Source organism: Homarus americanus, unplaced genomic scaffold (genome assembly GCF_018991925.1).
Source record: "Homarus americanus isolate GMGI-L3 unplaced genomic scaffold, GMGI_Hamer_2.0 scaffold16430, whole genome shotgun sequence".
Classification (NCBI taxonomy): Eukaryota; Metazoa; Arthropoda; class Malacostraca; order Decapoda; family Nephropidae; genus Homarus; species Homarus americanus.
The window spans coordinates 6,301,787-6,321,491 of NW_024729259.1; the positions used below are offsets into that span (position 1 = coordinate 6,301,787).

The following is a 19,705-nucleotide window of genomic DNA, read 5'->3' on the forward strand; positions in this document are numbered from 1 at the left end:
ACTCCTTGTGTCGTCAACTGTCAACAATATTAACACCTAGGTATAGTTTTCAGTACCTCAAAATAAAAAAAGTTGATCAACCAGCCAGTTCTTGCACTATCACCTTGTCTCTTTTACCTGGAGTTTGGGTGTACTGTATACGATCAATAGCCCGCCAAGCTAAACCATCTTAGTCATAATAGCATTACCAATGACAAGTATACACGAGATAGTGTTAACGAAACACTACACTGATGAGAGTGGTTTTATTGTTTATTGTGTCGTTATATTACATACAATTATTGCACAACGTATAATCATGCGTCACTACACCAATAAATCAAACGCCGTAGATGTGACTTCATAACATCATTTTATTGGCCATTACATGAGATAATTAGAGGAGTGTCATGTCTATAGCAGTCAATGAGTCACATACACACACACACACGTCACTACACTGATGGGAGGATATGGTTAGTTTCTTCACAGCGCTGATTCATATTGCTTTCAGAGATTTGACATAAGGAATACCCATCACTGATAACTCAGCCAGCCCACGAACACTATTATGTGTAGCGCTAGTATGGCCGCCGGAAGTTAGCGCTGACGTCTGCTGTGATGACCTGTCCGTTACATGTTGGTGTTCAATTTGGTGTGTGATAATATAGTCACTAATGGTTAATGTTGATGTTTGGGTGCAGTAATATAGTCACTAATGGTTAATGTTGATGTTTGGGTGCAGTAATATAGTCACTAATGGTTAATGTTGATGTTTGGGTGCAGTAATATAGTCACTAATGGTTAATGTTGATGTCTGGGTGCAGTAATATAGTCACTAATGGTTAATGTTGATGTCTGGGTGCAGTAATATAGTCACTAATGGTTAATGTTGATGTCTGGGTGCAGTAATATAGTCACTAATGGTTAATGATGATGTCTGGGTGCAGTAATATAGTCACTAATGGTTAATGTTGATGTTTGGGTGCAGTAATATAGTCACTAATGGTTAATGTTGATGTTTGGGTGCAGTAATATAGTCACTAATGGTTAATGTTGATGTTTGGGTGCAGTAATATAGTCACTAATGGTTAATGTTGATGTCTGAGTGCAACAATATGGCCACAAGTAGTGTTAGTGCCTATAACTGCCTATTGACAGTTCCAGAAGTAAGGTCAGGCCAGCAAGAAACATTCCTGTTGAAAAAGTTAAAAATAATTAATCAAAATCAAATACTATTGTGAAAAAAAAGTTAGTACAAGTATACAGCTTCATCACAAGATATAGCCACAGTAATTACTACATGTTGACAGCCTTACAAACATCCTGACTCAACCAAAATGTTTCTATCATAACTACACAGTACTCGCGCAAGGTGACAACCCTTGTCGGATGGAGCCAATTTTAGAGCTATGACCTTTTAAAGTTTTGACCTTTGACCCTATAACCTGGGGATGTCAAGGTGAATATATATGATACTTATGAAAAGGCTTTCCTCTCTTGAGTCTAGTTGCCAACATGCTCACAATCCTCTCGCTGTCTACAGCTCTAAAATTTGAATATTATAAAACAATCATGGAAACAGAATATAAAAAAGTGGTGTATTGTTATCACGGTTATTATATATAATAACTGCTTATTTCCCTTAATTAGTACAAAGACCATTGCCTCTTAGACTTGTGTGAGTATTTATGAGTGTGTGTAGTTACATTTGCGCGTATGAGTTTGTGATTGTGCACGTGTGAATGTGAGCGAGACAGAACGTGTGTGTATGTGAAAAAGTATGGATGTGAGGACGCGCGTGTATGTGTGAAACAGTATAACTATAATACTCGCATGAATGTAAGAGTATGCATGAAAGACTGTGTATATTTGCGCGTGTTTCAGTGTTCTAACAATCAAGTATCTTCACCTCCACCATACACGGAAAACACCCCGTAGAAGTCGCCCAGTTCGAGCGGCCTGAGAGTGGTAGAGGAGAGGGCGTTAGTGGCCGACATGGACCTGAGACACCCGCTGGCGTGGCGGATACCCTGCAGGTATAAGTGTTTCAGGATACCTGCCTCTTGCAGCCTCGTCAACCTGCATTACATAACCTGCGTCAGTTGTTGATATTACTATTGTTGTTTTCGACTGACTTCCTAATGGAAATAGTTCTTTTTTTAGTAAATTCTAGTGAGTTCATTACGTCTTTCTTATGTCTCTCAACTTAAAGTTACAGGATCTTACGGTTTCTTTGATTATTTCTCAAGTTGTAGATAAAAGTTCTGCGTTTATTAAGGTAAAAATTAATGGTGCAGAGGAGTGTGACTTACAGTTTGTTGAGTTTGTGTGTGAGGGTTGAACCCTTGGGGAAGGCCAGTTGGTATGATGTGCCCCCAAAGACGTCAGCTGAAGCCATGTATAAAGGACACGACCTTGTCTGTAATGAAACATGTGGTTACATGCCGCTGTCCCACAGCTTGTAAAATATAAAGATGAGGCCAGTGAACACCGCCAGCCTTGAGATCTCCATGACTTCATCTGCATTTAGGAAGTTCAGGTACTTACAAGAGTCTTGCTGGATGTTTGTCAGGTATTGACTACAGCTCTGACCTCCCTTATACCAGTGTGAAGTAAGCAGACATAAGGATCTCTCTGGTTCAATAGGTAACTCTATAACCTCGTGTCTTGAGATTATCTTTTATCTATACATTTTATTTTTTTCATTTAACAATTTACACATAGAAAGTTAACATATTTAATGTGTACCCGATAATGAAGAAAACTCACTTGAGCGAAGGTGTCGTGCAGGATGCTCAGAATAGCAAGGCGAGTGGAGAAGGCAGCATGTTTCCCCCGTAGTGTATCTTGCCGTGCTTTACGGACGTTTCTATGAGCAATCATTTGTTGCCTCAGACGGTACAGTTGACTCCCTGGCTCTGCCGCCTGCAGCAACACCACATTAAAGTGACCACAATATACTGTGAATAGGCTTAATGTAATTGTTTGAAAGTACTTATCCAGTCTAAGACAGCCATTCAGCAGCAACATTCAAACTCCGGTTTATTGCTTCACACACACACACTACTACTACTTTGCTGTCACTCGGAATTGAGTATGACGATCATCCAGCTATGATACAATGATATGAGTTATTAAGGATGTCACCTTCGTTGATGAGTTTTGAGGTGACTCGAGAGGCCGACACGGGATCGACAGGGCCATCCACAGAGTGATTGTCTCCCAGGTGAAGGGGGTCGATTTAGCACTTTTTCAGGTTTGTCTTAAGATTATCCTTATACTTTTTCAGTTGCCCGCCAGCGTTACGTTTACTATTCGTTAGGTAACTATAAAGTAGCTGCTTTGGCAGCCTACTGTCATCCATGCGGGTAACATGGCCAGTCCAACGTAGTTCATGGATGATGACATTTGTTCTCTTGTCTTCCCAGCAAACTCGGAGGATGGAACGTAAACTACGTTGGTGAAAGTTTTCAAGTGCCTTGAGCTGCCTCCTGTATGTAACCCGTATCTCTCTGCCATACAGCAGGGTAGGGAGGACCGCTGCTCGATACATGTGCAGCTTTGTAGTTAATTACAGCTCCCGACAGCTGAAGACACGGGTACAGAGTCTGCCAAATGCTTGAGATGCACATCGATGTCCGTGGTGATGGACAGGTGGGAGCCAAAGTACTGGAAGTGGGTAATAATAGAAAGAGCAGTATCATTAAGCTAGATGGATGATGGAGGTGTGGTTGAACCAGGGGCAGGCTGAAAGAGAACCTGGGGCTTATGTGCACTGGCAGGAGAAAGAAAGGCAGCCAAGAAAATTGAAAAGAGAGTTGGTGCCAGTACACATCCTTGTTTTTCCCGTTTGGATGGGGAAGAACTCAGACTGGGTGTCATTGTGTAGGACACTGCCGTTCATGCCATCGTGGAGTTGCCTCACAATGGAAATGAATTTTGGTGGGCAGGCAAAACGACTCCCTCAGTCGTTTTGTCTGTCCCTGTTGAGTGAGTCGAAGGCCTTAGTAAGGTTAATGAAGGCTATGTACAAGTCACGACGCTGTTCTCTGTACTTTTCCTGTATCTGGCGGGCAGCAAAGATCATGTCAGTGGTGCCATGTTGAGAATCTGGGAGGAAGTTTTCCGCCTCAGGAAGAAGTCTGTTTCCGAGGACTCGGGCGATAATCGTTCCAGCTACGGACAGCAGTGGGATCCTGCATTGGTTGCCACAGTCTGACTGGTCTCCCTTATTCTTATAAATATTGACGATGGAGGCGTCTTTAAGATCTTGGGGGATTTCCTCCTTCTTCCATATATTCTCCAGGAGTGGGAGACAGTAGAGGTCCTCCTGCTTTATACATCTCGGGTGGGATTCCACCAAACCCTGTGGCTTTGTTATTTTTCATTTGTTTGATGGCAGTAACTACCTCCTGCAGGAATGGAGGATAGTTCTAAATGCTGAGGGACCTGCTGGGTAGTCAGGACATCCACATCGGTGATTCGGTTTAGCAGCGAATGGTAATGCTCTTTCCAGCACTGACGGATGTCTTCTTCGTCTTTAATTAGGAAGTTACCATCGGATGAGTAGTTGGGCCATATAATGTTTTAGAAAAATTGAAAAATTCTCGCAACTAAATAACATGTAGACAAGAAAATTTTGTAATTGACTTTTTGAAGAAGATATACACATAGGTATTTTTAATTTGCATATTGTATACAGTACTTACAAGAACAAGGCCGTGTAGGACAGTAGCTTGAGGGACGTAGCAGGGGATGGAGGTGTGCAGGAGCTCCTCCATGTTAGTGAAGGGCAGACTCACCCGAGGCAGGATCAACATGGCCTTAAGATTAGACCGATAGATGGAACTGAATACCAGAGCCATCAGTAACCACACGCCCGCCACTACCCGCACGCTCACACCTCGAGGCCACCACGATGACGCTGTCGGGGACACCATGCTTGTACTACATCATGTATGTAAACATACGTACACCTTCACCATTCTAATACATTCATGAATATACAAACCCACATTTATACACTCAGAGGTCCACACTGATGTAGTTTGTAAGTATTGTTGTTCGACCATTGACTGTGAAACCTGCAACTTGAACTACATTGGCGATACGACCAACAAACTCTGCCACCGTCTCTTACTGCACCTGTAACAGGGAGGAATTAAGAACCATCACCTATACCACCAAGGTACCATGCTGACAAGAGAAAACATAATGAGTAACACTAGATCATCACTCAGTGTAACAGCCATGGGAAAGTACAGATCTTGGAAGTGGTATACATCAGAGAGGAAAGACCGACAATCAATATTCAGGCTAATATGGTTTCTACTGTTTCATTATTTGGTGGAGTAAATGGGAGAGTTGCCACAATGGCCCATAAATGGTCATAAAGGAGTAGGCTTCATGACCAGTCTGTATCGTCTGATGCACCAGTCTGTCCCCTGCAGCCCCAAAGTGTGTAGACCTATGAATTTACACAACTTACACTCAACTTTTACACACTTACAGTATGTTACACTCTCACCTTCTGTAAACAACTGAGGGGGACTTGATTTTGTGTTTGTGTATTTGAACTTACTAAGACGATCACAGAAATGTTCACCACTTACACTGTGCCAGAGGGGCGGTCAATGACCACAGACATGATGTCCACACAACGTCCTCCCCTCTCCTACCTCGCCCTACCGAATTCTTCGCAGTTCCGCTCTCCCTTTTCACAAGCTGTCCTGCCGTGGCCTCTACTTGAAAACTATCCCTAAAACGACAAGGAAATACGTATTCATTAACCTGAACTAAGGAACACGCCATGGGTACTACACACACTGTTAGCCTCGGTAGTCAATAACATTACTTCACTACTCGCCCATCCTGATGGAAGGACGACATCCCACCTGTCCTTCCCAACGATGCCTCGTTCTGTATTTAGGATTTAATCTGTATTCCATATCAGCACTGCACCGAACGGGTTGTCAGGCCTTAGGAAAAACACAACCTAATCTAACAATGGGTGTACTGTACATGAGGTTGTTCAGCTATCCGCCATCAGGCATAAATATATTGTTACGACCCTCCTTTCACCGCTTACCCAGCTTCCAACGCTGGTTACCATCAGCCAGGTCGTATATACAGAAGCAGTAAATATATCACAAGTGTCGTCGAATTACCACTAGCTGTCCCGCCAGTCTCCGGTAATCTCCCGACGATCGGTATCAGTGTACAGACAAATAACAGGCAGGTATATTTCCACCAGGTCCCAGAAACACACTTGTGCACTGTAGTCCTCTTTGATAAGCACTAATTCTTCACAACAATGTTCACAGGGTAATGTCTTCACAGCTGGACTTATCACTTCGAATACACAGTCAGCACGCTACCAGTGTACAATTCCTTAGTCTTTTCACTTTTATATTGCTCACAACAATTCCACAATACTTGCACAACAGTTATCTTCAGTTGTCCTATTAGGCTTGTACTTCACACTGCGCAGAAACGGTCGACTTACTCCAGTCAGGCAGAACACTGAGATAAGAGAGACGTGGCTCTGAGGTGAACAAGGAGATTTAGGGTAAGGTATGGTTAAGAAGTGGGAAGTACAGAAGGGGAATGATGGCAGGTGGGCTTACCATTTTGCGGAGGCTGGTTTGTGGCTTAACCTGTGACAGACGTCCCTCAGTCCTCCAGGGGCAAGGGAGGTAAGCTTGCTCGCGAGTGTTTTTATACGTCTCGTCAGGTGCCTAGAGCATTCTAGCGATATCCAGGTAGGAACGAGAGATACTTCCGGAGAGTTCTAGAATTATCTAGGCTTACAATACGTAAGTAAATCATAACAAAATGATGCAATGCATTCTAGAATATTCTTACATAAGTAATACATCAATATATACAAGTAAATTTCCCTAAGCTTGCCAAAATAACTGCTGCTTGGGACAGAAAATAATCAAAACACCTAGTTTACAAACATTATAATACCAAATTATGCCTAGGCATAAATTTTTCTTGAATATGGGTAATAAGTAAATCCTTGCGGAAATATTGAAAATTTAGGAATCGCGGGAACTTAAAGAGAGAAAAAAAGCTTTTACAAGTAGAAGTGAGAGAGTCATTCGACATTACGCCCATAATCCTCATAAAAATTTATCAGTGGTCGAGAAAGCTGAATACCTGGAACTAATGAATCAAGAATATCTAGACCACAACAAACTTACGGTGTGTGGGGTAAGAGTTGGACCTCGAACAACTGAGTCAACCAAAGAGCAGCGTAAACCGCCAGCAGCGCCAAGATAATCATACACCACATCTGTACATAAAAACATCGTGTTCAGTATCAAATTAGCCTGGGGGTTTATCAGATGTTGAAGCTTTCACAGAACCTTTACATAAACCTGGAAAACGAAATGTCTTTTTATTTAAATCTTCATAAAATAATCTATACTTAATAGTACAACAGAATAAAACTGAAATATTTGATTCCATGCAAGCAGAATTTCTTCTAAGTCATATTAATCATTATTTTAAGTAGAATAAAAAACAAAACCATAATAGACTAGAATAGCCCCAGATGTACTCCAGGAGGATCCTTACCCAGGTTGAAAACTCCTATTCTAGAAATTTAAAAGACGTTTTTGTTATTACCCTGAGTCTAAGGAAAGTCTTTGATACTAATAAATATGAAATTACTGCAATATTATAACGAATAAGTAACTGAATAGTTCTTAAGACAACGACACAAATTTATCTTCAACATGACGCAATGGTACAGTATATTCTTATTTTACGTGAGTTATAAAGGTAAAGTTTACGTTACACTCGTTGTACTCGTCTATATACAGGTACACACAGCATTACCATGGTGGTGTAAGGCTTGAGGAAGCCTGCCAGGTCAGCCTCGGGTACTGGTTGCTTGTAGGCGAGGACCCTCTCATCCATGTAGAGCCATACACTGCTGTCTGTCGCCATCCGCCTCTTTATGTCTAGCACCATCGGCACTCCCGACATGTCCACCTCCTGCATACACCCACACAAACACCACCAACTTAAATGTTTTTGCCTTATTAAAATATAAAAAAAAAAGTTCTATTCCAAAAAACTTATAAGCCTAAACCGGTATAATAATCAAACAGTTAAAAATTTGATCGAGTAATCCATGGATTCATAGAAAATTGCCTATGAAAATTTATTTTTCTGCACTAGAGTTTTTGCTTCATTCTGTTCTTCGGTTTGAGTAAGACGGAAGTATAGTGCAGTATATATACAAGCATAAGTAAGGACGGGCAGACGGGTACAATTTGTATTATCTTCTCGCATGCTTATTGAAATGAGATATGTACCCAGCAGAAAATGTTATGACACTGTTTATCTCTTGAAAGTCCTTGTTCTCCCATTGACTGTTCTTAAGTTCTCAACCAGGTCAAAGACGGATGAACACCTATTTAAAGAAATCATATTGATTAATCAAACTCAATTTAAACTGAGTTTTTGAGATGCAGTAGTGACCTTGCGTGAAACCTGACCGATGACTCCAGTCCAGTTGCCGTTGTTGTCGAGCTGACTACCAAAGAGACCATCCTTGGGCACCTCGTACTCCACGCTGCCGCCAACACAAAAAAAATTCAATCTACCAATAATCACTAATGGTTAAAACACCAGATTATTGAGTTAGATAATCATAGTCAGTGCTGTTAAGATGAATATAGCAGCTGCTGAGTAAATAAACATGTATTTGAAGGGTGATACATCAAATGGACTCCATTCCAATATGACTGTTAAGAATGGGGCCCTGTCCTAATCATCTTAGTTAGGTTAGTCTGAGGCTCATTAAGACAAAAACCTTTTGGGACTGGTTGCCAAATTGACCTGCAAGCAAATAAAGTTAGTAATCATCTATAGATGCTATAGCAATGACTATCTAACTGGTTCATCGTTGACAATGGGAGACTAACTGGTGCCATGAGGTTTTAACAGCTGGCACCAGAACTGAGGCAACAAGACCATAGTGTCAGGCTCTGACCAGTAAGAAAAGATTGCGAAGTACTGACCAGGTGTTGAGGGCAGAAGCGATGATGGTGTGGACTTTGGTTAATGTACCGGACACCTCCAGCCCGCTGTGTGGTGTTTGTCGCACACGCAGAAACCCCGGAAACTGCCACAGACACAAACTTAGTGACAGCCAGAGGTTAATAGACACCAAATATATGGATTAATAAGTGAAAAATAATGTATAAACATTCTACAGTATTTGCAGGGAGAATCACAATAAGTTCATCAGCTAATTGTGGAGTTTTATAATTTGTCTGTTGAAGAAACTATGACAAAAATCAGGGTTAATATCCCTCGTGGTTGAAGCACCTATAACAAAAAAATAATGCAGTATTCACTGACGATAATTAAAATGAAATAGTGTATTTCTGTTGTATATAATTTTTTCATTACATCTAATCAAAAAAATATAACAATTATTTACGGATTCTAAACATAACGCAGGCGACTAAGGTGTTTTTAAATTACTTTTTGAGTTTCAAAACCTTGAATAATTGTTAAAAACAGCCCGAGAACGTTTAGTGGAGGACTGTGGTCGCCAACCCTCGGATACAAGGACGATACTCTGATTGCGTTTTACGACGTTGCTATATCTTTCAGCAAACACTGCAGAATGTGGGTATGTACAGTAGTTTCAATGCACAAAATGCTTGGAATTTTGAGTACCTCTCTGATACATGCCGGCTTTTAACAGTTTGACAGTATAAGTACTTCTCCAAACGGTGTTAGCTTCGAATATTTTTACAAAAGATTTAATGAATGTATTTACAAAATATTCTAAGCATCTCTCTCTCTCTCTCTCTCTCTCTCTCTCTCATCTTAGGCCACTGTAGTCAACGTTGGCAATCGTTACCAGAGGTACAGACTGAAGGCTGATCGGAATTCTTATAAAACACACACACACACACACACACACACACACATACACACACACATAAATCTAAGACTTACCTCTACTACTCCTAACTTGAGACAACGAGAGGAGTCATAACCAGTAGCAACATCAGAAGCAGTAGCAGTAACAGCAGTAGCAACAGTAATTGCAACAGCAACGGCAGTAGGAGTAGTAACAAGAGCAGTAACCATGGTTGTGGAAGTTCTATCAGAGTCACCAGCAGACTGAGGACGTCCCGGGGCAGCACCACTCTCCTGCTGCCTCTGAATCAATCATATTTGTGTGGACTGGTTCCCCCTCAATTTATATATGAATACTTAATAAATGTTGATCGTTTTACACTGATTGAAAAGAAAAACATTAAAAATACACGTTCACTTCTCTGGAAATCTTCTGCTACAGCTCAGATCACGGTACTTTTTGCAAAACTTCATTTGTAAACTACTCTTACTGTATGTTACTATCACTTCCAGTTGAAACTTATGTCATAAGTTCAACCCTTAGATTCCAATCTTTCCGTTTCTATGACAGGAACTTCATTCTCACTATCATTTGTTGTTGCATAAACCTGTATCATTACCAAGTCCGTGAGTTTAGCATTAAACTTGACTAACAAAACTGATACTGCCGAATATCCCTTTACACTGTTGCTCAACTTCTGGCTTACAAGAATGTCAATATCTTTCTCATGCTTTTCACCACCTGAATATATGAAGTAAAATTCTTCACCAGCTAATGCTATTTGAACCTGTCCATCTTACATGACTTAATTTAGAATACCTCAATGCATCCTTTTCATTTCCCTACACACATTTACAGACTTCCTCACATTTCATGTTCCTTTAAACTAATAGAATAACCCGTTATAGAACTTCCTTCTTTCCTCACACAGCCAAACTGTGGAATGCTCTGCCTTCTTTTGTGTTTCCATACTCATACAATCTGTCTCACTTCAAAAAGCTGGTTTTCCGGCATCTTCATGGTGTAGATGAATGTAATCATTTTCTCTTCTATTTTTAATTTCTTTTTACTCTTACTACCCCACCCAGGCCCCGTTGTGGGTCGATGACCTGTGCCCGGGTGGACTATTCCCCGTAAAAAAAAATGTTTAAGGATTCGTTTTGCTCTGGCAGTACCTGCCAATCCCCGGTGGCACACTGCCCGCAAGCTCGCGGGGTGGGGGAGGGGGGTGGACCTTGAGGTAACGATGATCTGAAGGAATGTATGAAAATCGTTCATTGCATCTGTCCATGGTTGTTCAGGGGTAAAGAGATGAAATTAGAGAGAATGAATGTCCCAAACCTTTCGTCATCAGAAGACAACTGAATCACCTGAAGAATCTCCCTCCATACAACAATTTTATGGCTGTATAGTTAGGTTAACAAAAAAATGAAAGTCGATGTGATACCATAATACAGTAGTGTTGGCAATTACCTGCTGCCACGAAATACTTGGTATCTTGACGGTTGTGACGTGAGATTTGTAAAATAATGCTATCGGCGATTATTGTTGGGAAAAAACGAAAAAATGAATCAATCCATTATAACTTTTGCACTCTAATTTATGTTGTCTAAATCTTTTTACCCGATAATTAGGTAACAATACTACCAAGGTAAACGAGTTTATTATTAGAGCGTATAGGTAACAATTAGCGGGTATAGTAGCAGAGTGAATCAGCCGGGAGACGTTAGCTCATTCATGTAAAGTTTCCACAAGAAGCTAAGATATATTCAGAGAATGTGTAACCAATATTATTGATTATTTCCAATCAATATTCGTAGTATACAACGTTACAAGTGACTCGTGTAAGGCTGTAAGCTATCTTATCATAAAGAGCCAAGTGATAAGGAGTGTGAGTTAGGGAGTCACCATATGCCCAACCCAGTACATTGCTGTTGTTGGCTCCTTCCTAACTTAAACAGGTTAAAGAATTCGCTCCCCACCTATAAATATACTCTTTGTGTAACTCGAAAACAAAATTAATGTTTAAATTATCAGTTTATTAATTGCATTCCGCACTGAAGCAAAAGGTACAGCTCGAACACAAATGAGACAGTTGATGTAAACACGGAGTGAGCGTGGCGTATGTGAACCATGGTGCTGTCTGCCTGGCCAAGTCTTGCTTCCAGTTAGCTCAGTACCTAGATATAGCGGTCCTGGAGTTGAAACAGTGACGTTTGTGGTGCAATCAGTCGTGGTGGTGTTTGTTGTACACTTAATGGTGTAGCCATTCGTGCTTGTTGGGTAGCACGACAGTAAGGATGCAGTCTGCCGATAAAAGGAACAAGGTGCGGCGGCGGGTGTACTCCCTGGGCATTATCAGTATGGTAAGTTCACTAGTCTACTATTATATGTCACTCCTACAAATTTTAACAGTTATGATTATTCTGTGATCTATAGAATGGCAGTGCAGTATGTCACTTGGTGAGCCGAGGGTGAGCATGGAAGGGTACCCTGACATCAGCGTCATGTGGTAATATGTAGGAGCAGTATCACAGGTTAACCAGAGTGTAGATCAGTGTTCGAGACGAAAATATAGAAAATTACTGAAAAAAATCAATCTTATATTGTTTTTTATTAAACTGTGATGCATAGATGCTGTAGATGTTTTGAAGCTTCAGATCAACAGTAAGCGAAACATTGCTTCTCTAACTCTTTAGATATATTAAACAAATGTATGGAACAGCAGATGTGAGATTGCACATTCTGTGGATCACCTGAAGATTAACCCTACCAGCTTATTTCATCTATGATTAAACGCCCTAATGCTCGGTTTCATTTAAGGCATTTACTATCATAGGCTGTGTTAGGTTTTGTATGAAATTATTCTTTTATATGTATTTTTATGATCTACATGATCGTTCTTGGACAGTCTGAAGTTTCCAAGAAAAGATAAGTACTGTACATAGAAGTTATACTGTAGCTAAATGGCAATTTTACCTATTTAGTGTAATATATATATATATATATATATATATATATATATATATATATATATATATATATATATATATATATATATATATATATATATATACATATATATATATTATATATATATATATATCAGGATAATTATGAAATTAAATTATTTTCGGAAATTCAATTTCATATACATCTAGTGAGATTGGTTAAAATCTTACAAAACAGAATATAAAAGAGTAGTATCGTTGCTAACCTTAACATACCTACCCTAACTTAATTTATGTACATATACTGTAATTTCAAGTGGTTGGTCAACCCAACTCCTAGCCAACTCAACCCTGGTCAATTCAACCTCCAGTCCTGTGGAGTGCTATGCAGACCCCTTTTCTTTATGATGATTTTGTTGTTTTTGTTTTATATGATATAGTGCTTATATTATTGAATATGAACAGGTGCTCAAATATATCGAAGTTTATCTGGTTCTTTTTCATAGTTGGCAATTTTTGCAGAAGGTTCCCACATTTCTTTATGGTTAATGCGCCTTTATGCTCATCCAACTGTCTGAATTTTATTCAGTGGTCTGAAGCGTGACATGGCTGTTCCTCGCCTGTAAGTACAAAATGCTGAAATGGAGAACTTAGGGAGACCAAGAAACAAATATATGAATTGTTCAAATCGCCTTGTTGCAAAAGTTGTAAACTATGAAAATGAACCAGACAAGCTTCTACATCTTAAAGCAACTGCTCATATTCATTAATATAAGCACAATATCAAAAACAACAAAAACATTATAAAATATGAAAGATACCACAAAAAAGGAAGAGGCTGCTTAACCAGGAATTCCTGACTGGACAAACTGGAGGTTACATTGCCAGGATGTTAAATTAGTTGTTAGATTTGGTTCCTTAGGTTTACATTAGAATAATCGGTGCTGGCCCATGTTTGTTATTCACAAATTTCATAATTTACCAATCTAATGTAACTACAGTATTACCAAAAACTTTTAAAAAGTTACGAAGTAATACTTTAAAAGAGGTGCGCGAGTTAACGAGGAACATTAGGTAACTTTTTGGTAGAATTCTTTTAAGAAGAAGAAAGCTTCTTCCTTTTCTCAAGAACAACCTAACTTAACCTACTCTTAAACAATTACCCAAAATTTTAAAGGAAGAATGTTTCCCAGTAATACTTTAGAAGAGATGCGCCAGTTAACGAGTAACATTAAGAATCTTTTCAATAAAATAAAACTTCTTCCTTTACTCAAGAATATCCTAAATTTGGTAGAGGAATAATTTTTAACCAGGCCGAACCTAACCAGAAAAGGATAAAAGTACGAAAGGAACTAAACCTAATGACTCTTATATCAGGGTACATAAATTTTCAAGCCTAACTTAACATGCAGGAGAAACAGGAGCGATCAAACCATGATTGTAAAGTGAAAGTTTTGGTAGAAGATGGGATAAATGCACTCATACCACCCTGTATAACCCCAGCAATGCTGTCAGCACATACCGAGGCGTCCCGGGTGGAAAAGCAATGTTTATCCTTGGGAAAGTCGGAGAAGAATTCTCGCAAGGATTGTCATAGTTGGCGTTTAGAGGGGGTGGGGGAGGTGGTTGTGCTCAGTTTGATTTAATAGAAATAAGATAGTGATCAGAAGACCCTAAGAGGGCAAAAATTGATTATGAATGGTGTGAGGGGTTAGAGGTAAAACAAAAATCAAGGTTGTTAGTAAAATGATCGTGTAGGATGTTTAATTATTTGTTCCAGATCATTAAGTAAGGAAAAATAGTGTGCCTCAACTCCACCTGGGTCATCCCTTGCAGAGCCAAGCCACTCTCTGTGATGTACATTGAAATCCCTGAGGTAGAGGATCTCGGTGTTGGGGTATGTGGATAGCAACGACTCATGGCAAGAAGTGAGATTGTTAATATAACACGATTTACTTATATTCAAACATAAGTTTATGTTATTTGAATGAAGGAGTGAGCTGACGGGTTGCTTGACGGGGTTGTTAATGGGTTGGGTTGACCTGGGTTGAATGTTGACGTGGAAGTATAGTTTCATAGCGAAAGAGTAAATATTTTCTTATTTGGTTAAAACGTCGGTTGCTTTTTAAGCTAAGGCCAAAGATTCGATGTAGTATTTTTGTGATTTAAGTTGTAAATGTGGCACGCCAACCAATACTTAGCACCACGCGGCAGGCAGGTATTTTGATTGGTTCAGCTTAGCTAATGTCTGTGTTTGTGTTATCAGAATTGCTGATTTTCTAGGGAGAAGAAAACAATCTTCAATGAATTATGATTCTTAACTAATGCTGCATGCTGGGGGACGTGGGGGCAGGTTCCTCTCTGTTCACCTATATGTCATGTAAGGAGTGTGAATTTATTTACTTAATGGGAAGGAGACTAGAGGCCTGTGAAGGATCCTTCCATTGTTCTTTATAATTTTGTCGAGGGCTATTCTGAAGCACAGTACTGTAATTTATTTCATAGGTTGTATACGTGACAGGTGTTAACGTGTGTTATGATACAGGTGGCTGCAGTAGTGTTATAGGTGACAGGTGTTAACGTGTGTGTTATGGTGCAGGTGGCTAAATTAGTGTTGTAGGTGACAGGTGTTAACGTGTGTGTTATGGTGCAGGTGGCTACAGTAGTGTTGTAGGTGACAGGTGTTAACGTGTGTGTTATGGTGCAGGTGGCTACAGTAGTGTTATAGGTGACAGGTGTTAACGTGTGTGTTATGGTGCAGGTGGCTAAATTAGTGTTGTAGGTGACAGGTGTTAACGTGTGTGTTATGGTGCAGGTGGCTACAGTAGTGTTGGAGGTGACAGGTGTTAACGTGTGTGTTATGGTGCAGGTGGCTACAGTAGTGTTGTAGGTGACAGGTGTTAACGTGTGTGTTATGGTGCAGGTGACGGCACTGGGACAGGTGGTGTTGTATATGGTGATGCTGAGCTTTGTGATCTCGCCGCAGCACGTCGACCTTCAGGGTGAGTCAACTTATTTGTTCTTTACCTCAACGTTTACTGATGCGTTATATAGATTCCTTTTTAATTTTAATTAGGATTAGACAGTATCATTGTAGTATATTTTCTTCCTCCTGTACAAGTTAGCATTGAGAGATCTTTAGTAAGGTAAGTACTAAGGCGAGAAAGGTAGCTAGGCATTGACTAAGCTAAGGAGAGAAAGTTAACTAAGCATTGACTAGGTGTACCATACATATAAACACAATTATAAGTGAGGTTTCTGTAAGCGTTAGCAAGTTGTTGTATTATTGACAGTGGCACTCATGTGTGGTGGGATGGCTGTCTTCACCGGGGTCTACCTAGTCCTCACCGGTCGACTGCTCTTCCTGCTGTTGGAGGTTAGTAGTACCCGCGTCTTCACTCTCCGACCCCTTCCTGATACCATACATGTACTGGGACGCCACTGACACCTTCCCTGACACCATACATGTAATAGGACGCCACTGACACCCTTCCCTGACACCATACATGTAATAGGACGCCACTGACACCCTTCCCTGACACCATACATGTACTAGGACGCCACTGACACCATACATGTAATAGGACGCCACTAACACTACCTGACACCATACATGTACTAGGACGCCACTGACACCATACATGTACTAGGACGCCACTGACACCATACATGTACTAGGACGCCACTGACACCATACATGCTAGGACGCCACTGACACCATACATGTACTAGGACGCCACTGACACCCTTCCTGACACCATACATGTACTAGGACGCCACTGACACCCTTCCTGACACCATACATGCTAATACGCCACTAACACTACCTGACACCATACATGTACTAGGACGACCCACTGACACCTTCCTGACACCATACATGTACTAGAGACGACACTGACACCATACATGTACCTTCCTGACACCATACATGTACTAGGACGCCACTAACACTACCTACCTGACACCATACATGTACTAGGACGCCACTGACACCTCCTGACACCACACATGTACTGGGGACGCCACTGACACCCTCACTGACACCATATATGTACTAATACGCCACTAACACTACCTGACACCATACATGTACTAGGACGCACTGACACCCTCCCTGACACCACACATGTACTGGGACGCCACTAACACTACCTGACACCATACATGTACTAGAGACGCCACTGACACCTCCCTGACACCACACATGTACTGGGACGCCACTGACACCCTCACTGACACCATATATGTACTAATACGCCACTAACACTACCTGACACCATACATGTACTAGGACGCCACTGACACCCTCCCTGACACCACACATGTACTGGGACGCCACTAACACTACCTGACACCATACATGTACTAGGACGCCACCTAACACTACCTGACACCATACATGTACTAGGACGCCACTGACACCCTCCCTGACACCACACATGTACTGGGACGCCACTGACACCCTCCCTGACACCATATATGTACTAATACGCCACTGACACCCTCCCTGACACCATACATATACTAGGACGCCACTGACACTACCTGACACCATACATATACTAGGACGCCACTGACACCCTCCCTGACACCATACATCTTTCAGGACGCCACTAACACTACCTGACACCATACATGTTCCAGGACGCCACTGACACCCTCCCTGACACCACCAAATCTCCACTGACTCCCTTTACAGAAGCGGTACCCGGAGACTGCAGGAACGGAGTGGATGTGGTGGTACGCGAGCATGATGGTGGTGCTGTTCAACCTCCTGCTGGTAGTGTGGTTCGCTCTCCTGCCAGACATCGTTCCCGCCGTCGTGTCCTGTGTCGCCGTCCTCGTCTACATCGCCTTCTTCAAATTCGCCAAAGATGACATCAAATGCCTCCGTGACGACGACGTTTCCACTTTGACAAGTCTCTGAGGTGCGCAGATTACAGGTTCATGTTATCGATCATTCGCCCACCTCAGTCCACACCTTTGATCTGGTATAGTAAGACGGCCACCAAAACTCTCGCTATAATTTCTCGGACACACACACACACACACAGAGAGATTATTAAAATTAAAAATTTATTGAAAGAACATGGCAGCCGGAAAGCTGACAATATACTGTACAGTTACATTATTGGGGAATGGGTCACTTGATTAACAAATAATATACAAGTAACATAAGTGATACAAATATGATATATAATAACTAGGTGGGGACATGGTCATACTACAGGGCATTTCAACATAGTGACGGTGCTAAAGGTAAGATTGGCTTGGAGTGAACACACTGATTGATTAAGAGTTGTTGATAATTTTTACAATGGTTTGGGACTGGGCTGTTCTTATAGCGATCAGTACGTGCTCATATGGGCTGGATGCGGTTGTGGTATCAAACAGCAATTCGCATACGAGAGATCTCAGGTGGAAGTAGGTGCCGGTATCGCTGATGTTGCAGAAGCTTTTCACAAAATTTGCAGATGAGGATCATGGTGATGATCAGAGAGAGCCGAGAGGGTCAGTGTGTTGAGCGCTTCTTGATATGTGGAGTAGGAAGGGGAGAGAATAATCTTGTATGCCCTCTTCTGCACTTTTTCTAGGTGTTTCCGTTGTGAGACATTTAGGGAGGAAGACCTGTCAGGGGAGAAATAGGTGAGCTTGGGAAGTATGAATATTGATTAAGCACTGAGGAGCTCGGGCACGGGAACTCCGAGGGACTTGAGTCGGCGGAGGAGGTGGAGACGAAAACTGGAGGATTTGACAATTGTATGGGCGTGTGTTTTCCAATTTAGTTTGTTATCGATAGTGACGCCAAGGCGCTTGGTGAGTCCACAACCTGGAGTGTGTTGGGGCCCAAAGTAATGGAGGAAGGTGGGACAAGGTCAGAGGAGAGGTTGATGTGCATAACCATGGTCTTGGTATGGTTGATGGTGACATGGTTGTTGGTGGTCCAATTTTGGAGACTGCTCAATATATCCTGGAGGGCGGTGTAGTCTGGAGCCAAGTTGTTCACACTGATCCCGATGGTGCAGTCGTCGACATATTTCCAGTCAGCAGAGGTTTCTCTTAGGGCTTCATTGATAAGTATGAGGAAGCAGAGCGGTCCCATCTTGGTTCCTTGGGGGACGCCACAGGTGAGTGACTGAAAAGTGGAGACAGTCCCTCAGAAGCGTACGGATTGGCGTCGGTCACTAAGGAAGTCTGTATGCCATGGGATAAGACTTCTCCGAAACCTGAGGTCGATAGCATTGTTGATGATTTAATTGTAGTCGACTAGGGCAAATACTTTGGTGAAGTCAATGAAGGCGACAGCCTCAGACGTTCTTTTGTTTACCCAGATGGTGGTATATGTAGTCGAGAAAGCTGATAAGACAGTGAGTGGTAGAGGATGTTTTCATGTTGCCAAATTGCTGGGGATCTCAGGGGCGCACCCAGAAATTGGGTGGGGGGGGGGGTAGGAGCCAACGTAGTAAACTACAGAGCACTACCGGTAGAGAAACAATTCTTATTAGAAGGGTTTCAGGGGCATGTATAATTTGCACAAACAAAATATACCTGAATTTACTGAGCCGGTGTAGCTGGAAGGCTGGTGGGGCCCTGTTCCTTGGCATTTTTTTCCCACCTGACACGCCAGGTGCGTACCTCACTCTTGATACTGCCAGGAGATGGCAGGTCCTCCCAGTAGAGGTCAACCAGCTCTTGTATTCTTCTGCTTCCCTCTGCTGGTGTCAGGGTTACCAAGATGGATGGGATGACACTGAGTCCCTGGAAGGCCTTCTGGTGCAGGGGGCTGAACCTCATCTCCAGCTCTGCCAGAAGATGGTCTAAGAGTGGAATGGCCACCGTTCTCCTGTAGTATTCAGCTGGTCCATCAGCTGAC

The 19,705-nt window shown here is 41.6% G+C and overlaps 2 protein-coding genes across 3 annotated transcripts in view; one reads left to right on the top strand and one right to left on the bottom strand.

Moving 5' to 3' along the window:
* Nucleotides 1–248: 248 nt before the first annotated feature.
* Nucleotides 249–10,752, bottom strand: LOC121866548 (glutamate receptor 4-like). Its single transcript, XM_042366315.1, has 13 exons — nucleotides 10,746–10,752; nucleotides 10,497–10,618; nucleotides 9,973–10,179; nucleotides 9,021–9,124; nucleotides 8,479–8,572; nucleotides 7,831–7,989; nucleotides 7,191–7,282; nucleotides 5,595–5,740; nucleotides 4,692–4,906; nucleotides 2,752–2,907; nucleotides 2,295–2,401; nucleotides 1,892–2,061; nucleotides 249–1,175 (listed from the first exon to the last, which is right to left on the bottom strand). Exons 1-13 carry the CDS (start codon nucleotides 10,750–10,752, stop codon nucleotides 1,114–1,116), a joined length of 1,641 nt encoding a protein of 546 aa, XP_042222249.1. The 3' UTR covers nucleotides 249–1,113.
* Nucleotides 10,753–11,754: 1,002 nt separating this feature from the next.
* LOC121866478 overlaps nucleotides 11,755–19,705 on the top strand; it is a 19,531-nt gene continuing 11,580 nt past the window's right edge. The window contains exons 1-4 of one of the 2 annotated variants that reach the window (XM_042366190.1): nucleotides 11,755–12,243; nucleotides 15,752–15,830; nucleotides 16,122–16,204; nucleotides 17,531–17,759. In XM_042366190.1, the coding sequence (XP_042222124.1) occupies nucleotides 12,178–12,243; nucleotides 15,752–15,830; nucleotides 16,122–16,204; nucleotides 17,531–17,758 (456 nt within the window). In that variant the 5' untranslated portion in view covers nucleotides 11,755–12,177 and the 3' untranslated portion in view covers nucleotide 17,759. The remainder of the gene's footprint in view (nucleotides 12,244–15,751; nucleotides 15,831–16,121; nucleotides 16,205–17,530; nucleotides 17,760–19,705) is intronic. The other variant, XM_042366189.1, reaches the window with a different exon arrangement.